This window comes from Pelmatolapia mariae, linkage group LG23 (genome assembly GCF_036321145.2).
Source record: "Pelmatolapia mariae isolate MD_Pm_ZW linkage group LG23, Pm_UMD_F_2, whole genome shotgun sequence".
Classification (NCBI taxonomy): domain Eukaryota; kingdom Metazoa; phylum Chordata; class Actinopteri; order Cichliformes; family Cichlidae; genus Pelmatolapia; species Pelmatolapia mariae.
In genome coordinates this window covers 34,409,694-34,424,912 of record NC_086246.1, presented here as the reverse complement: position 1 = coordinate 34,424,912, position 15,219 = coordinate 34,409,694, and the positions used below count along the sequence as shown (strand labels likewise).

Below are 15,219 nucleotides of genomic sequence, written 5' to 3'. Positions count from 1 at the left end.
TAAATAGAGCCACTTGCACTTAATCTGAGGAGAACAGATCCAGCCATGTGAACTATGGAGGCCCATTCAGACCCAGTGAGCGCCCCATTGTCTGAGAGCAGCATATGGAGCCAGCCAAACCTCATCAGGAACACGCTTAACCATTCAAATTGGTGGCATAAATCTCTCAGGTACCCGGCATTCTACGTCAATTTGGGGTTATATATGTAGATCATTAGTGCTTTTTTTGTTCCCCTCCGGGCTACTGGGCAGTGCACAGGAAAAGCCAATGTCCCCCTATTATGCTGCAGAAAAACAATTACCGCCATGACTATATAGTGGAAGGCAACATGAGACAGAGGGAGAAAAAAAGGATTTTAATTTTGTCGCTTTCAGAATGTCACTCTCCAGGCTAGGATCATCAATTAATAATGTATTTGAAGATATGTAGTGGGTATTTTCAAAGAATACCAATTATACTACACAGTCCATAAAACTCATAGTATGATTCACTACTCCTGGTCATACTGAAGAAACAAAATTACAGTGAAATTATAACTCCATTTTGAAATGATCACAATGTTCTAATGGTGATTATATGTTTTATTAACATATAATTAACACTGCATAAGCTCATTATTTCTTTCTACTCTGATAAGAGTGGTCTCTTCCTGACAGGACCTCCATTCGTTGGAGATGAGAGATGATAATGTAAATCACATGTTTGCACTGTAAAGTTGCCAAATCTCAAATATAAGAGTTAATCAACTAAAATCTTAGACAGTACGTTGCACTGTCATCATCAAAGTAAAAAATAAAGGACTGTCTTTTGAAATAATGTTTTCTATCCCCTTGATCAACCAAGAAACACTGAAAATGTTTTCATGGGATGTGCTTCCCCAAACACTTTAATTTGCCACCCATATCTATAGAACAACTAGAACATATAAACAAAAAGCATGTAAACCAGCTCACTTGGTAAACAATCACGTACCCTTTTTTGGAAATGAATAGAATTTATTTTGGCAAATCACAACTAATCATGTCAAACAATAGAATTATTTCATTTCCATATAACTAATAATAACATCAAATTATTTATCATTTACAGCGAAGTGAAATTATTAACTTTCCAGAGGTGCTGGTTAGATCAAGTACAAATATTAAGTATGAGCTACAAGTTATTTCAGATGCGGCACATAACATTTTCATAACTGAAAAAGCAATGATGGTTTTGTTCAGATTCATGAGATTCATAACACTGCATTGGCCCTTATGAGTCATCATACCCTGTCTTGGCAAAGTTTGTCCAGTAGGTCATAACCACAGCACTGAGCATAACGTCGTTCTTGGAGAAATTGCAGGGAAACAGCTCTGTTGGTCCAATCATAGGCAGGCCAAACACATATGGGATCTCGTCTCCATGTGCTGCATCTGCCCAGGGTGGTACCTAATGAGCAGCAGATGAATCAAATCACGTCAGTATTATTACATTTATGTGACAGACACAGGACATTAAAAGGCATTATTTTTGCACGGTGGATATTCTGACAATATGCATAGACACAGCAAGACTAAAAAGGCTGGAGAAATAGAATACTTGTTGAGGAAAAAAGGGGGAATGAGATAAGTTGTTAATATTAATTTACCTGCCATTTTTGGCTCATTATTCAGTGAATTGAACAGAGAGAGAGAGAGAGAGAAGATAAAAGATAAAAGGATGATGCTGACAGAGGAAAATTGCTTTGAGATGAGTTTAAACTGGAATACAGAGTACATATACATGGTAGCTGTACCAAGTTGAAGTTAATATAATAAGGAATGTGGGCAATTTAATGAGCACTCTTTATTTTCATTAGTTTGTGTAGACGTATTTGAGCATTAACATTAAATGTTGCGTCAAGTAATACAGGAAGAAGTAAGGATTTAAGATACTAGTAAAAAAAATATCAAAAAACCAGCCAACCAACAAACAAATATGTATGTATACATATGTATATGTCAACTGTTCAGTTCAGAGGAGACTGTGAGAATCAGCCCTTTATGGTCAAATAGCTGCTAAGAAACCACTAGTAAGGAAAGAGATTTGTTTGGGCAAAGAAACAGGAATGGACATCTGTGCTTTGGTCTGATGAGTCCAAATGTGAGATCGTTGGTTCCACTAACGACGGAAAAAAGGTGAACGCATGGTCTCCACATGCATGGTTCCCACTGTGAAGGATGGAGGAGGTTTGATGGTGTGAGGGTGCTTTGCTGGTGACACTGTTGGAGATTTATTCGAAACTGAAGGCACACTGAACCAGTATGGCTACCACAGCATCCTGCAGTGACATGCCATCCCATTTGGTTTGAGTTTCGTTGGACCATCATTTATTTTTCAACAGGACAATGACCCCAAACACACCTCCAAGCTGTAAAAGGGCTATTTGACCAAGAAGGAGAGTGATGGAGTGCTGTGCCGAATGGCCTGGCCAGATGGCCTGGCCTCCACAGTCACCTGACCTAAACCCAATCAAGATGGACCTCAGAGTAAAGGCAAAAGGGCCAACAAGTGCTCAGCATCTATTGTAACCCGTTGAAAACTATTGGAAAAACATTTCAGGTGACTACCTCATGAAGCTCATCGAGAGAAAGCCAAGAGTGTGCAAGGCAGTAATCAAAGTAAAGGGTGGCTATTTGGAAGAATCTAAAATATAAAATATGGTTTGACACTACTACTTAGCCAACTACACATCACTGATTACTAATGGAGAAAGACTCATAAGTAAACCAGCAGTTATCATACACACGTTGTTAGATGTATGAGCAATGTGTTGGCTTATCTATCAAACTATCAGTTTTTTGTTTTGCCTTTAGCAATAAGTAATAAGTGATTTTATTTGATTGTACATTATTGTTATGAGGTATGTCGGGTCCTTGAATTCATGTTGATAAATGGCTTCTGCTCAGTGATACAACTCAAATCAAGACAGGGTGTTCATTCCTAGATTCCAGGTACCATAATACTTGAAAGTACCTTCAGAGCTCATGAGGCATATGATAGTTTGAAGCTCACCTGTTCCGTCTGACAGTGGTGGTAGAAAGCATAGAAGTAGGTTGGAGATCCAAAACTGGAGTGCAGGTCAGCTGTGGCAACAGCTGGTGCTACCCACTGGTGATCGGTGAAAAGTGCTAGGAGTGTCTTCCGGCGTGTCTCTGGATTATGCCTATCAGCCCAGTCAGTATACATAAACTTGATGGTCTCTCGGAGGATGTCTTTGCCTTCTGGGTAGCCATAAAGGTCATCCACAAAGCTGGACACGGCGTAGTCAAAGTCATTAGCTTGGACACCGTTCTCATTGTCCACGATAAGCTCGACAAACTTAAGGCCCTCGCCCTGGTTCACTCCCAGCATTATATCGTAGTTGAGGAACTCACCTAGCAAGAGACAGTACAGATTTTTGTTAACTTACAAATTGTAATTACAAAGCATCCTTTTAGGTGGAAAATAAATTAAATACCTTGTTCCATTAAAATCTGAGGGTCATCGGGTATAACATCGCCATCAATAACAGGCCCGAAGGCAATGTGATAACGGGCCGGCTGGATGTCTTGATCCACAAGCTCCTTGTAATGTTTTCTCTGCAGGCACAACACAAGCTCCACAGTGTCCTCCAGGTTGCAGCCTACCTTCCGAGCCAGCATTCGAGCATATTTGGCAGGCTGAAAACTGACAGCCCAGCTAGACAGAGCTGTGCCGCTCTGAGCGATGGCCCTCTGGAACAGGCCTTAAGACAAAAACAGCACAGGGGCAGCAATGATGGAGAAAACAATTAATTAGGTGCAATTCAGAGACTATCCCAAAATATGTCAAAATAAGTATAGATGCATAAAATGTCATTTTCAAAAAATCATATAAAGAAAAATATCATATAATAAATCAGCTGATTGAGAAAATGGAACGGAAACGCAGCGATCATAGGTCATATTAGAGGCAAACTGAATACACTGAAAAATAGTTTTGCTTATTAGAACAGACAAAGCAATATTTCTTTTGGCAAAAAAGAAAAAAATAACTCAGCCATCCGTCAGCCATCCTGATTTTCATCATGAACATAGTACAATGCAGGTTTGTTGAGTCAGTCCCATATTAATGCCCTGCAGGTTGAGGGTAACATGAATGATGTAAAAACAGGCAAATTCTTTGGTTTGTTAGTTTTCAGCAGTAACAAGAAACAAATCTGAACATTTACTAATGATCCCGTGATTGTTAGTCTTCTTGAATGTAAGAAAAATCTTCATGGTTTAGTGTGATGGGGGATGTCATTTTTCCCTTTCCCTTTTCTTTGTTTTCCATCCAAATGTGTGAAACACTTATAATCACTGTTTTTAGATAATTATCACCAATCTGACTGTAATAAAAAGGTGTTGACAGAGTGAGATATTGGGGTCCTACAGATATTTATAAATGTTGTTAACAAAGCTGATTTTGAATCCCCCATTGATGCTAAGCTAAACAGGTCCATCATAGATAATGGTAGAAACCTATGAGAGTTCATGGAGATTGTCTGAACCATCCACTTCAGGGAGTGTGAAATACACCATAAATCTATCATGTCAAACGTGAGTGGTGTGACTGAAATAAGATTTCTGTTTCTTTATAAAGCATGCCAAATCCACAGAAGGCATTGGTCTGTAAGATAACTTGAATGTTCCTAAATTCACTATTTCCTTCTTCTTGAGAAATGTTTGTTACAATTACAGTGGACAGCTAGCCTGGGAAATAGACAAATCTCAAAGCTCATGTTTCATATACTCTGACAAAATGACTATCCTGCCACATAGTGTAGGATTCAAACAGAAATCCCAACTACAGCAATGTCAGGCTACTGGTCAACACTGTCCTTATCATTCTTATTGCTTACATGACCTTAGGGAAAGAGGTGCTTCAAGTTCTTTCTTTCCATATATTTTGTTCCCCAGTAATGTCAAAATCCTTTACATATCTTATCACCTAATTTTGTTTATGGTTAGAGGCACATTTTTTTTGCTCCAGATATACGTGGTTGTAACACATTATTACTACCAAGTCTCTTCGTTTTGAAAAAATGCTCTCTGTATGAATAAAGAGCAACATCCCATTAAATAAAGTCATATATGAAATCTGTGTTTACAATATACGTGATGTTTTTGTTCATTTTTTTAAATTTAACTGTTTGTAAAACAACTACTCAATCAAACTGCTTTTAATTGCTCAGAGCCGGCATTCTCAGAAAATTATGCAGCACAAAGTATTTGGTTTTCTATATAGTAGTACATTATCAATTGCTTTTTTTCATGTCAAAGCTGAATATTGCATGTACAGTGAAATGCAGAGAAAAAAAACCTCCATTCAGCACGTTCCGACGTTAACATACACGCATCCAAAATGACAACAAGCATCAGCAAAAGCAGATCACAACCTTTTTTATGGTCACACACTACTGAAATGAGACTTAAGAACGTATGAAGACCCCACATGGATCCCTGTAACTTGAGTCCTTGGGCTTTACCTTTTGTTGAGTTGCTCCAGCGGTTTCCCTCTGAGTAGTGAGACAGCGTGAGCAGGTTCACACAGGAAGCTCCAGCTCCGGAGCCAAACACAGTGATTCGCAATGGATCGCCGCCAAAGGCTGCAATGTTCTCACTGGTCCAACGCAAAGCCTGGATCTGATCCAACAAGCCATAATTCCCTTTTGCTGCTTGGTCACCGGTACTCAGGAAACCTGGATGAGAGGACAAATTAAAAACAGTAGATATTATTTTAATATCTTCTCCTTATTTTTCTTATTTGACCATAAGCGTATGTCTTCATTAACAAAGAAAAGACACCTAATGGCATTAGGACTTTTCTCTGTCTTAATCTACACATTTCATTCATGGAGTTTGGGTTCCTTTTCAACATTCAACTTTAGAAATGAGAAATTGTATTTATTTATGTCTTTACATTAGTAGGTTTAATCTTACAGTTTATCATTACACATCATGAAAAATTAAAAAAAATCATTCAAAAACATTCTTTGTACTTTTGTATTTTGAAAAATTGTATTTTTTGTATTGCATTTTTTAAAATTGTCTTTTTTAATCTCCTCGATTAAGCTATTAAGGTATATTTTGCCACTGTACACAGAAAACCAAAAGCCTCATTCTTTAATAATTTGCTGCAATATAGAGAGATATAGAGTTAAGAGTAATTCAAATGAAAACTTCATGGAAAATGATAATGTGTCACAAAGAGGCAGTGGTATGTTTAATTGTTTAATAACATAATACAAATTTCAAATCAAGGTCTTTTATTTGTGGATAAATCTATGATAATAACTCATGTTTTCAAAGGTCAGTACAACACACTGGCCACATCCAGACTGCCTTTCAAGAGACTTTGCTTGAACTGCCTATAGACTGCTTCAACGCCTCCATGATCTTGTATTTCGAGTTGAATTGATTTGTTAAAGAAAACACTGAATACACAAGGTCATGGAGTAATTTAACTAATAACATTAAGGATATAAATTTTTGTTGTTGTTGTTTATGTATTTATTATAATTATGTTTTTTAACGACAATAACAGTAGCTGATCTCAACAGCTTTAGGTCAGGTCATTAAGTGTCTGGCCAGATGTCTGTATCTGAAATGTACTATTTACCTTTGACACCAGACAACTGTGCTTGTCTTACAATTTGTTCTTTAGAGTCGGCTAGATCTTTATGAAGGATAGTTTGGGAAATAATTATGCTGTTTATTACAGTTTTTCCATTGTGAAAAACTCAAATATACTTGTACTTATAAGTGTTTCTGTATTATATTTTCATGCTGCAGCAGTTACCTTTTCTAAGGCACTTTTTTCAGGCCTGTGCAAATATTCATTTGTGTATCATAAAAACGAATCTGTTACTGTTTGTTAGCTAGTCTGAGCTATCACTGACTATTCAATTAATAGTCGGTGAATGGTACTGACTTATTCACTAAGTCAGTGCCATTCACCAAAATCACCTCCTTCTCCATCCGAGCTACAACACCATATACATCACTTTTATTTCTTTCACTGATCCAGTCAAACTATGGTGCTAAGAGCCTTCAACTGAACATATGTTTAGCTATGCATCATGCTACAGGACGTGGCTGGTTCTTTGATGAGGTGAAGCTATAATGTTCTGTGTTTGTGATTACAGCACCGTTAATAAAAACAAACAATCGAACAAATAAACAAAAAGAAAGCAAAACAAAATAAATGTCATGTTGAGATGTTTGCTTACGCTCATTCTCCCTAAATTTAAATGCAATTGATGTCACTGCTATGTAAAAACGTTTGATGTGAATAAATAGTATAATGTGAACAGCCTGATGCTGCATGGCCCTGAATGTCACTGTTGCAAAGGATTGTGGGATAGCGTTATCTCCTTTCCTTTTGTAAAGTACGGACCAGTCTATGCAATGTTAAAAAAGATAAGAAAGGAATCTTTGAAGCACCTTTTCTTTGAATTTCGAGCAATGTGACGACCTCTTATCGCTTAGATTATTTGCCAAAATCTATGGCGAGTGAGGCTTCAACATCAAACACTAGTAAGGTACGAATGTACTGAAGAGACGAGGAGAGCCACAGGAGAGCTGAGGTCTTTTAGAGCAATTTCATGTCCAGCCCCCAACACTTCCACACTAAAAGCCCCATTAAGCCCTCCATGCATCCTGGGCACTGACACCCAACAACCACACCCAAGAACTGTCCCTTTCAACCTCACATGCTCACATATTTTCTTCCATGTGTTTTTGGATATTTTTATTTGTATCAGTGAAAATGAAATGCTTATTTCACAGTCTCAGTCAACACTAAACTGCTAATTTACACTGGATGCATTATGTGTAGAAACACCTACAGAAAGCCTTTGAGGATAGCTAAAAGAATATATTTACCATCCTGCACTTCAGCCGGCATATCTGTTATTTGCATTAATTCAATTATTTGCTGTCATTTATTTCTTTGCTTGTTCCTGCTGTTTTCCAAAAGTTGTAAATAATTACTGAAATAAAAATTACTTGGTGCAAAAAAAGAAAAGATGGCATCACTAGTTTGTAAATAATTACTATATGTGCTGAATGTCTTTAAAGTAAAACCCAGTATTATACATGGGGACATGAAAAAATAGCAAATTATTATTAGTAATAATTAATAGTAGTTTATTTATTTATTAATAATAATAATTATTATTATTATTAGTCATATTAGTGGTAGTAGTTGTAGTAGCAGCAGTGATTGTAGCAAGTTTATTAGTATTTCTACATCACTCACTACTACACATTAAAACTCTCTAGAAGAACGACTTTTAATTCTTCTGATACCTGAACAGTTTTTGGCATGGAATGACTTGGGGGATGTCCAACGTTATATTCACAGCTCTGAGGTTTGAGGTTTGCCTGATTTTCTACTGTTGAGGACTAATTAAGAACTCTATATGAGAATTCCTGCTATACAACATCATTCCAATAATGTGAGAGTAATAAATCCAGTTTTACAACAATAAACATGACCTGCATCATATCTACCCAATCCAAGATAACACTTACTGAACCATAACATTTTAGCAGCATGGAACTAATGTGTTTATTGTTCTTTGGCCTGTCACTTTGATATTTAAAAAGTTAAATCTATGACTTTATGCTGAACCCAGTTTACAAAAAAATTTCATTAGAACAGGATCACAAATCATATTCATTTTTATTGCATAATACACAGTGATTTGAATTAATGTGGCTGTTAAGAGCTGTAATTATGCATGGCAGCACATGTGACTGTGGTCATAATAACCATAATGCATATTATGTTTACAATGTCTCACACAGATTAATCTACTGTAAAGTATAACAGCTGACATAGAGTCAGCTGATAATTTGTTTTATAAAATTTATGATAGAGCCACTCTATGTTCACGTACACGCATGTACGCTCACTTGCAAGCTTGCTCATTTGCACATATGCACAATTTTCAGGGTTTTTTGTATTTTCTGCAAGTATTTCTGAACAACCACTCATTTGAATCATGCATATGTGCCAAAATCCTATACAGTACAGTTGCATCCACACATTCCTACTAACATCCACACAAGCACACACCCCCGCTGACTGTTTAATTAAGTTCATTCCTTTTCTATTCCCCTTCCACTTGCTTATTTATTTATTTGTGTGTTTCTTGATCAAAGCCTAATCTGGTGGAAGCAACAGCAGCCATCTAAAAGAAAGATTTTAATTGATTCAATTTAGCTGTAGTGCAAGGATGGGCTGGCAATCACAAAGAGTGAGACAGGAAGAATGATTACTACGCCAACAGTGGTGGGGCAGTGGGGTGGGGCTCTATTCCCTTGCTGTCTTATATACAAACATGCACACACTCACATGGGTACTGTAATGCTCATATGTTGAGATACAAAAGCCACAAATAAAGAACAAATGGTAATATATGAAAAAAAAAAAGTGGTGCGTTGATGTCACAATAAACATGCTTTATTTCCTCTACAGAGTGATGCCAAACATGTTTTATTTTCCTCCTCTATGCAGGAGTTCATACGTGTCTATGTCTCAGGTTTGGCTAAAAGCCACCATTCGTGATCAGCGAGACTGTGATTCAGCAGCTCGGCCTTTAAGCTTCCTGGGATGACAATATTGAGGTGAACCCTGATCCAGGAATCCAGCTTTTATCCCTCCTATCTCTGTCGAACCAGAAAGAGAAGGCTAGACGAAGAGAAAGATGGGATTTTTTTTATACTTCTTTCTCTGCACACATCTATTTTTCACAGTCACGGTCTGTATACTATAATCCTCTCTCTTTTCTCTCGTTTTTACTTTCTGTCCTTTTGACTCTGAATGGTGAGAAAGACAGAATGAGAAGGAACAGTAGAGGAAGAAGGAAGAGGGAAAACACCATCACTGAAGCATGTAAACTCTTCCAGCAGATGTGGCTTATTACTGTTGGTGAAATCAAAAGAAAATGCAAAATTCAGAGACCAAAGGGAAATGGGAAGTTAAAGTGGAGGGAAAAAAGAGTTTCACAGCGTAGCAAGATTAACAAGCATGCAGAGAACAAGGCAGCGAGTCTAGAGTAGACAAAAGAATGACAAGGAAAATGAAACAAGGCGAAAAGACGCAGAAAGTGAGAAAAAGAAGCTTAATGACTAAGAAAAATGGCTGAATCTGTCATTGTTGTTGTGCTGTGTAGACCAACGTCTGAGGTGGCATTCTTGAACTGCTTAGAGATTCTTCTTCAAATTGTTAAATATGATTATCCCATGCCTTACTACAATGCAGGTTTATAAAAAAAACAATTCCTTTAATCTCACATCCTTTGAAATAACGCTCTTATCAGCTTAAAAAACAAAAAGAAATCTCAATAGAATCAGCAGAATTGACAATAATGATTTCTGAGGCATGTTTCTTAATACAGAATCTTATGGCGTCATTTTTGTGCCACTATTCTGAGCGCACGTAAAAAAATTTGAGCGCACGTAAAAAAATTTTGCAGGTGCAAGTGTTGCATTTTGAGAATAAATTTCTTTTTGAGTGAAGAAAAGCTAAATTTGAGTGAACAAAATTCATTGCTGCGTGCAAAAAATGTATTTCAGTGTTTGCTATTATCCATACACACACACAATAGCAGCCCCTCACGCATTTGCGCTTGCTCGCAATGTGTTGCTTGCGCTCTCAACATTTATAAAACGTTAGAGCACTTTTGCAAATATGTGATGTCTTGATAAATCAAGCAGATATTTGAAGTTTACACAGCACCATTCTCGCATGAAAATATCTTAAAAGTTTATTTTGTGACCCAGAAAGAGTAATATTTCAAACTCCGCCACTCTGTGTTCCTCCGCCACTGCCTTGAGTTTTGGACAAAATGGATTCTGGGATATTGCATTTCGTCATTTCGAGCTGATTGGAGACCAAAACAGCCAATCAGAGTTTTCTGCATCCAAGTCTGTGATTGGTTGGTTTTGTGGCACCAATATAACGGTGTACAGAAAGAGTTGAATGCGCACGGGCAGAAATGTTGAGAGCGCAAGCAACACATTGCGAGCTAGCGCAAATGCAAAAACTGAGCGAGAGGGGCTGCTATTGTGTGTGCAAACACTGAAATACATATTTTGCACGCAGCAATGAATTTTGTTCACTCAAATGTAGCTTTTCTTTGCTCAAAATACATTTCTCCTCAAAATGTAACACTTGCACCTGCAAATTGTTTTACGTGACTCAAATTTTTTTTACATGCGCTCAGAATAGTGGCACAAAAATAACGCCATAGAATCTGCACTGACGCAAAAAATCAACACAAATATACAATAACCCACATTTGGTCTTTTACGGTCCAGGTTTCCACAGTTGCTGACTGTTCTACTGAACTATAATTTTACCGTAGCTCAGGTCTGTGGGAATGTGCTTAAAACTACTGATATTGTTGCATTAGTGGGTCAGCATACATAGTTCCAAATTAGCGGAAGCAGCTCTAGTGCAATCAGATTTTTTTTTTTAAATTCTTCTCCAGTTTTGAGGCTGCAACCCTTCTTCAGATACTTTTGCATCCATTGAGAAATGACAAAAAAAGATAAATATAATGGAATGCTCTGTTCTCATTATGTGGGCCTTCTGAACTATACTATATACTAGTAGCTCAGTGACTGGATGACAAGTAATTTTTGATCGAATACACTGCATGGCCAAACCATAACCTCAACTCATCTAGTACACTCCTCCAGTTCTGCCCTGCAGTCTATGGATGTCTTCCTAAAACAAATGGTGCAACAGCAGCTCTAAATATTTACAGTGCCTCAGCAATGCTCCATCTATATCTGTTCGTTGCTTACAACAACACTGAAGACAACGGCACGCTGAGGGCAGCCGGCTGGGGAATATGCTGATGAGGCACAAAGCATTTCTCACTGGAAATAATGAATACAGAGCTACAGGATATTCACTCATTCAACCTTTATTTAGATAGCACTCGGGGCAAACACAGAGCCAGTTCTCATTTTCAGGTGTGCCCTCCTTGCATAGTTACAAAATTGTGCATTACCAGCAAAATGGACATCGATATTTAGCAGAGCATATTATTATATGAATAAATTTAGCATGTGATCACTGGATGATAAATAGGTAAACATATGACACAGAACAACAAAGAGCCGTGTTACTTTTAAAGATAAATTTATAGCTCCATATTTCAAGAGATAAATAAAAGCTTTTTATTTCTAAATGTAAGACCAGCTGTGCTTTTATACATAACTTTAAAAACATGTGCATTTCAATTTAGGCTGCACCTGATCAATCCTGTGTTTCACCTGTTACCACTAAATGCGTGACATTTTGTAAGTTACATGACAGGATACGCCAGGTAAAATGGCTTTTTAGCAAGTACCTGTGGGCTGCAAATTATTTAGCAGGCTGTGTCATATTTGCTATGTATATTAAATCCTTTTTACTAACTGTAGCATTATACCCTTTTAAGAGGAAAAGTAAGAAATTACATGGGAAGAAAAGAAGTAAAAAAACAATTAGATGGTTTTCAAGTTGAATAATTGGCTTTTCAGCCCACCTGAGAGCAAGAGAAGAAGGTGAACACAAAATACAAGCATGCATATCAACTTATATTCCTGTTATGGGTGAGGTTTTAGCAAGAAGCTGCCTATCCAGTGCCACCTACTTTAGTGCCATACTATACTTGACCATCCAGTATTCACTCTTTACTCTGCTTTGTACCTGGCAGCTGAATAAAGTAATGAAGTACATCTGAAAAAAGGGATTAAAGAGACTAAAATGGTTCGCTTATAACAATTTATCAAATAGGATCTGTATTTTTCATGCTTAAGATATTGCAGATTTAAATTTCACACAATTCATTTAGGCCAGGCAGATAGCTGTTTTATATGGCTAACCGATAAAAAAACATGAAATGATATTAGCTAGAAACTTCCCCACTTTTACAGACATGCAAAATAAATAAATTAGTCATTTTACCGTTTTAAACTGCTAATACATTTTCAAAGCAGCTGTGTGCTTGTGTGTGTAGATGCTTTTGTGTGTCTGAATTTGCATTTAGAAGAGACACCTTATCTTCAGTAAAGTGACACCACAAAAGCAAGAGGTCCATTTAAATATTACAACTAGAGAGAACGAGACAAGGCAGCTGAACACACCTACAGCGCAAGGGGTGTGTGTGTTGGTGTGTGTGAGTGTGTGTGTGTGTTAAGGGAACTGATCAAAATTATCAGCGGCAAGTAGAAAAATTAAGCAGCTTTAAGAGTGGTAATGAGGAGTAACTGAATATGAAGCAATTAGTGTAATCGTATAAAAATACTAAACCTAAGGTAAACAAATACTTTACATACCACCTTTTAGAACACACACACACACACACACACACACGCACGCACACACAGAAGTTGGTTCACATAGGATGTCAAAGGCTGTGAGTCTACGGTGTCATTTTATGGTAAACTCTCTAATCATCATCTGTCCATCACCTTCTATCTTGATATGTTAATCTAGCGCCTCCGTTTTCTTGTCTATTAAATCCTCTCCTCCCTTTCCTCCCTGCCTTTCTCCTTCCTCCTTTCACAAATCAAATTACACTCTCGACTTCAAAAATGAAATGAGCCACCGTTCATATTTCTTGTTCTGCACAAACACAAACACGTGTTAATTTGTGTCGCTGCCCTAACAGATTTGCCTGCAGGACAAGCTGGTATAGATTACCTCCTTCTGCAGGGTTGAAGGCAATGAGGGAGTAGGGAGGACTTCTCTGTGTGGGTGTGGATGTGATTAAACTGTTACTCAAGCTATTCTGGCTTTGTGTACTGAATGCATAATACCCCCTAATTAGGTATGTAAAGACAAAAAATGGCTGAACCTGCCACATTATGAAGTTTTGTACTCCAGAATGCACAGAACATGAGACTGGAATAGCAATAAATATATAAAACTGGAAAAACTGAACTGATGGACAGACTACTACAGATTAACTAATCAAGCAAAGATACAAGCCACAATTATTATACATATTATATATATATACACATATTAAACTGACAGAACCATGACCCATGGGAATCATATTATTATGGCGCAACCAATATAACAACATCACATCTTTATACAAGCTGTATATAGAAAGACATTTTTGTGCATATAAAATATTTGCAATTATGACAGATTTATTTGTGCACTGGTTGGCCGATTTACCCATAATTACCATTTGACCCATGCAAGGAAAAATGTAAGCAATGAAGGAATTTTCCAGTTGGAATTTACTTTATCCACAGATTTGGTATAATAGCTTTCTGTGTGAGATTATTTTTACTACAAAGACAGCACTTGTTTATGATTTGAACAGCTTTTGGATTTCCATATAACATTAAAAGTGTTGTTTGTGAAAACAGAGTTTAATCTAGATAGTTTACCATCTGGCAAGCAGAGAGAAAGAGAAAGATAATTTACTAGTAAATTGTACTCCTCCGAGGCTTGGTGAAATTACAAAATCCTGGCAAATGGTCCTGAAACCACTGGAGACGTAAAGATTTTGTAAAGATTTTTGGGGGATATTGTAAATATAGTTAGAATTTCTAGTTTATACATGCTGCAGCTCCACATTTGCTTGGTACGCGAAAAATTGCTTGTTTGATTCCAAACAGAAACATAAATTCCCTTTGGGATTATGTCAGGAAGGGTAATTGATATAAAACACAACCAAGTGTGGGTGGGCTGCCCACTGTAGCCAACCATTGTTACAAAGAAACAGCTGAAAGTAACACATACATCATATTGCCAAAAATATGCGTTCATCTGCCTTCACACGCATGACCTTGCGTAACAACTCATTCTTAATTCATAGGGTTCAAGCCTTCTGGGAAGGCTTTCCAAAAGGTTTAGGAGTGTGTTTATGGGAATTTATGACCATTCTTCCAGAAACGCATTGGTGAGGTCGGACACTGAAGTTGGACGAGATGGCCTGGCTAAGGTCTAAGCTCTAATTCATCCCAGAGGTGTTCTATTGGATTGAGGTCAGGACTCTGTGCTGAGTTCTACCACACCAAACTTGCTCATCCATATCTTTCTGGACCTGGCTTTGTGCACTGGTGGGCAGCCATGTTGGAACTGAAACTAAAACTTTAACTAGGACTAAGAGACTGAGCCCAGCTTCTCAGAAACAATCTCACACCATAATCCTGCCTCCACCAAACTTT

At 37.4% G+C, this 15,219-nt stretch overlaps 1 protein-coding gene across 3 annotated transcripts in view; it reads right to left on the bottom strand.

The window, feature by feature from the left end:
- The window catches only part of nlgn1 (neuroligin 1), a 273,143-nt gene that overhangs the window by 13,910 nt on the left and 244,014 nt on the right, over positions 1 to 15,219 (bottom strand). For all 3 annotated transcript variants that reach the window (XM_063467946.1, XM_063467947.1, XM_063467948.1), the window contains 4 exons: positions 5,511 to 5,723; positions 3,480 to 3,746; positions 3,035 to 3,396; positions 1,269 to 1,429 (listed from right to left, as the gene is read on the bottom strand). In XM_063467946.1, the coding sequence (XP_063324016.1) occupies positions 1,269 to 1,429; positions 3,035 to 3,396; positions 3,480 to 3,746; positions 5,511 to 5,723 (1,003 nt within the window). The remainder of the gene's footprint in view (positions 1 to 1,268; positions 1,430 to 3,034; positions 3,397 to 3,479; positions 3,747 to 5,510; positions 5,724 to 15,219) is intronic.